The sequence below is a fragment of the Indicator indicator genome, chromosome 3, assembly GCF_027791375.1.
Source record: "Indicator indicator isolate 239-I01 chromosome 3, UM_Iind_1.1, whole genome shotgun sequence".
In the NCBI taxonomy this organism is placed as follows: domain Eukaryota; kingdom Metazoa; phylum Chordata; class Aves; order Piciformes; family Indicatoridae; genus Indicator; species Indicator indicator.
Genome location: NC_072012.1, coordinates 25,101,168 through 25,106,209, shown reverse-complemented (window position 1 = coordinate 25,106,209; position 5,042 = coordinate 25,101,168). Strand labels below are relative to the sequence as shown.

The following is a 5,042-nucleotide window of genomic DNA, read 5'->3' as shown; positions in this document are numbered from 1 at the left end:
CAGTGTTTTCCTCCAGCCCATATTTACTAAGTAGATGCCAGGTAGGTCTAGGATCAGTGATGTTTACAAGGCCAATGTTATGGGGATTTGAGCAGAAAACAAAGAAAACCCATACACAAACCAGAGCAGTTCTCAACAGAAGCTCAAAAATGCTAGCATGGGGTCATGGGATGTTTGTCTCAGATCAGAGATGTTGCTTGTCTCTGACTCACTCTTTCATCTGTCAGTCAAACTATACTGTAGAAGAACAAAAAAGAATTTGATTTTTTTGGTGTCCTTTCCAAGCAGCTCCAAGATACAGAGGAAGAGATCTCAGGATGCCAGAGCCAGCGAAGTCCACCTCTGCCCCTAAAAAGGGCTCCAAGAAAGCTGTGACAAAGACCCAGAAGAAAGGCGATAAGAAGCGGCACAAGAGCAGGAAAGAGAGCTACTCCATCTATGTCTACAAGGTCCTGAAGCAGGTCCACCCTGACACCGGCATCTCCTCCAAAGCCATGGGTATCATGAACTCTTTCGTCAACGACATCTTTGAGCGCATTGCTGGAGAAGCATCCCGCCTGGCCCATTACAACAAGCGCTCCACCATCACCTCCCGGGAGATCCAGACAGCTGTGCGCCTGCTGCTCCCAGGAGAATTGGCCAAGCACGCTGTCTCAGAGGGCACCAAAGCTGTCACCAAGTACACAAGCTCCAAGTAGCCAGATATCACCTCTCCAATGGGACCATCAAGCACTGGACCCTCTGTGCAAGCACAGGTGGGCAACCACAGTCTGGGTAAACATCACAGCTATTATCCACAGCTATTTACAGCCTTGGGATGGGCATGAGAAGCTGATGAGACAGTGATCTGGATGTCAGCTAACTTTCATAGTCTGTTTGGGACGTGCAGTGGGTTCAGCAACGCTGGTGAAGGAGGCCTTTGTTTTCACACCTCTGAAGAATGGACTGATATCCAAACTATCCTCTATCCTTGGCAAGCATGCATGTTTGGTTGGCACTGTCAGGGGAGACTGGCAGCAGCACCCTGTGCTGGCAGAAGCAGCATCAACAACAACTGGGCATGAGCTGTGGAATAAAATCTATATTGGTTCAACAGCTATCTGTGCTTGACAGCCTGTTTTCAAGAGCAGGCCTGGCAGGCAGGTAGATGCCCAGGATGATACCAAGTGCTATTCCTCATTGTCACTCTCAATGGATGAGCCATCAAACAGACTGAGGCACTGGAGCTGCCTGCCTCCTCCCACCTTGTGCCAAAGCAGATGAGCGGGCAAGGTGGGAATGTTGGGGCTGGGTTGCTACCTTCCCCGGCCTACTGTTTTGTCTGTTTTAAGGACTTGGTTTGGTCTGCAAGAAATTGCTGATTCTGCCACTTTTCAGAGATTATTCCCACCTTTACACTCCCTGGGTTCCCTGAGACAGGGAAGTCCCTGTGGGAATCCCCTCTCCTGTGAGTGCTAGAGTGGTGCAGGACAAACAGCACAGAGGTATCAGGAGGGGACTGAGGATTTTGAAAGACATGTGGAGTGGGAGCAGTGGTGGTTAATGCAGAGATCACTGTGGGCAGCTCACTTGGTCCTGCCTTGCCTGCTTTATTCACTAATTAGAAAGCAAAAACAAAAACTTGGGCTGGATGGATATATAGGGATGCTTGCCTGCATCCCAGTTACACTTTAAAGATTGAATAATTTTAAACTATGTCTGATATTCTCCATGTCTTTTTAAGTCCACAACAAGGTAAGCAATAATAAAATCCTGATAAAAGCAATAGAGATTAGTGGAGGAATGTCTTGGTTGCAAGTTTATCTTGCCCAAACTGCTGGATAGCATGTGTAGAACTGGTGTGAAGTTGAAGCTTCCTACTCAAAATACAAAATTAGCCCCCAAAAAAAACCCAAAATATCTGGTAGGCAGTAATGCTCAGGTAAAAAATATTCATGTCTAAAATAACAACTGCTTTCTGCAGCTTATTCTGTAAATAAAAAGGGCAGGAAAGAAACAAGGTCCAGAACTAAGTGCAGGTTCTCCCAGACTCCAAGACCTTTCTTTTAACTGAAAGGTAAATTCATACCCCGAAATAGTAACCTTGCAGTCCATCTCTCATTTTCTCCTATGTTTATCTCTATCCTTTTCTTTACACTTTGAATGATGGGGACTCTTGCAAATTTGTGTTGCTTTTGGAGCTGTAGGACTCTGTTTTTATAACAGTGTTGCAGTCATTTTCCAGTTGGTCTGAGAAAAAGTCCATGTGGAGGTGCTCAACCAAGAGAATCTCAGAAACCAGATGGCAGCACTGGGGGTCATGTGGTCTCTGTGGAAGAACATACGTCAAGTTGCTTATGGGTTGCTTCCATCTCTCTTGTTTTGGTTTGAACACCCCGTAAAGGAGCTTTCCTCCCAGACTTTGCTCCGTGATAGCACACAGCCATGTTTCATACTCTAATGCCAGCAGGAATTCCTAGCAATGTGTTTCAGAAAGAGCAAAAGCCGTGTGTCAGCATCCACAACAAGCAGCTCCCAGTAGCAGTAGTTGTATTGGTAGCATTGGTAGCCTGGATGGCTTGGCTAGGATGCTTTGGAGGTGACAGCTTAGCAATTCCTTTTGTTTTTCAATCAAATTGTCAATATCAGATAAAAAAAATGAAAATGTACATGCAGTAGGCCTAGAGCTACTGTCCTTGGCCCCTCTTCCACCAGAAATCAGACAGCAGATGATGCGGAATGGTAATACAGGGGGTGAAGGGCTAGCTGGCAACACTGCAGCTTTTTCCTCCCGTCTCTATGAGCTGCAGGTTAACATTCATCCCCTGAGGGAGTCCTCCTGAAGGCAGGCGTTTCGAATGGCATCAATCCACTCCAGTACAAGCAGTGTGTACAAGCCAGGATTACCCGGCACAGCCTCTAAATCCTCACCCTTTTGAGCAGAACAAAATCCTGCTCTACTGTCTGCAGGCTGCAGAAAATGGAGAAAATAAAATGAGATATTGCCCCTCCATGGTCTCCTGGGCAGCTCAGGGAGATGGGGACAAGGCTGGGCATTCAGACAGGAGTTCCTGTCCTCATACACATACAGTACTGGTCTCATTTTCTTTTGCCACTGTTGCCACTCTCCATTTTGGGAAATTATTTTAGACAGAGGAGAAATGGCAATTTAAGGCTATAAAAATATATGGAAGGCTTAAAGAGGGTTTTTATATTGTCTAAAGCCAAGTGACTGAGATTGGTCATGTTCATCCATTTATAGTTCAGGCTGTCCTTTCACACATCATTTGCTCTTCACTCTCCCTTTGTGTCATTTCTTTTCTTGCCCCTAAAAATGTGGATCACAGGGTTGAGGAACTGATCCAGGTTAAAATGAACCTTTTGGGTTTTTTTCTTGCAAGCTTTGTTTTAACCCAGTTCTGGTGCCTGCTCTGATCTGTCACTGTTGTACAGACACTTCTGCCAGCCAAGAGAAGGGTTGATCCAGGAAGGGCAAGGTTGGTGTAAGCTAAGACTGCCACAGAAAGCAGTTGAGAAATTAATGGCCTTAGTGTCAAAGAAAAATGTAGAAATCTGTGTCTCGTGCAGTGGTCCAGTTAGCAGCAAAGATGGGGCTTTGAAATACAGCACTATGGCTGTTACCCATGCAGTGTCCCACAGTTTTTCCTAGAGTCCTGACACTGGAAATCAGACACATCCCATTTCTGCAGATCCCAGAGGACTCAACTGGTACACAAATGAAGGGAAACAGATTGGGAAGGGGACTCTGTTCCCGTGCAGCCACCCAGCTGCAGTGGTTGGAGGCTTCTTGCTCAGCCAGCTAACAGCATGTGAGGCACACCCTTCCCACAGCTGCCTGTGGGAATTTGGTCACAGCAGTTTAACAGGAATCACTTTGGCTGTGGTGAGCTTGGAGTAAGCCTTAATACAGTACAGGCAACAGAAAATGGTCTACAAGGTCAAGCATCAGTTGTCCATTCAGTAACCTGAGGTGTGACATACTGCACCGTTCCCTGGTAAGGGGATTTGCTGTAGAAGAGGAGTTCTGCACTTCAAGATCTTTGCTTTTAAGAAACATATATCTCCATCTCTGGCATTGAAAAATGTTTTTAAAACTAAGATAATATACCAAGCCCAACTATTCCTACCCAGAATCATCTCTGGGCCATTCTTGTGTTTTGCTAATTAAACAAAAACAATCAACTGGAGATTGGAAGTTGGAAAAGGAAGCTGAAAAGGAGTAATACAGCCTCAATATTAACCTCACATTAACCCTGTGGACATCTCTGCACTACGTTAATTGTTTTCATGTACATTTTAAGAGATAAAATTAGCTGTTATAGATCTAGTCCTGATTTTCTACCCTGCTTCCCTAGAAGGGCTTAAAATCTATCCACCCTTTACAGCAGAGCTCAGTCTACAGAACTGAGTGGCTGTGTGCATGGAGGTTTGCTCCTGCTCAGGGAAGACAGGTCTTTAGTCAAGCATGGGGAAAACTAAAGACAAGTGTGCAGGATGAGTATGTCCTGGACAGAGCTGCATGCCTTAGGAAGGAATGCCTGAGCTGACACCACAGAAGATTCCTATCCAGAGAAGCCATGTGTCTGTATGTCCTTCTGTCCTGGTGACAGGCAGCCATGTGGAGGTAGCTGCAAGTTCTGGCCACTCCTGAAGTCAAGCCTGGCATGGTCTTTGCGCAGCCCGGAGCATTTGTCCCATCGTAGCATTTCCTGATGGTTTACATCCAGACCAAACTGTTTACAGAGAAGGGAAGAATGTGAACTATTACAATCACTTGCTGCAAGAGTTTGGAGAATTCCCTGGGACCAGCACCTGGGGAGCAATCTCTCATGCTTATTCTCTATGCATGGTATTATGTGGGCTTATGTACACAGTTTTTCTGACAGTGTTACATCAATTATGATCTATGTTCTATTACTGCTGTTGAATGAGCTATCATACAGCTAATTACCTGTTTTCTGTTAAATGTATAAATAAAATGTAAATGCCAACCTGCTGAAAGTCAAATGAGACCCACCTGTCTGGATGCCTTTGCTTCTACT

General features: G+C 45.4%; 1 protein-coding gene across 1 annotated transcript; it reads left to right on the top strand.

Annotated features, from left to right (window-relative positions):
• The first annotated feature begins 311 nt into the window (after window positions 1-311).
• LOC128980881 (histone H2B 5-like) lies at window positions 312-698 on the top strand. Its single transcript, XM_054399447.1, has one exon. It carries the CDS (start codon window positions 318-320, stop codon window positions 696-698), a length of 381 nt encoding a protein of 126 aa, XP_054255422.1. The 5' UTR covers window positions 312-317.
• The last annotated feature ends 4,344 nt before the right edge of the window (window positions 699-5,042 follow it).

What these genes read in the sequence shown, in the direction of transcription:
- LOC128980881 (XM_054399447.1), top strand. Translation starts at nt 318, where the DNA reads ATGCCAGAGCCAGCGAAGTCCACCTCTGCCCCTAAAAAGGGCTCCAAG.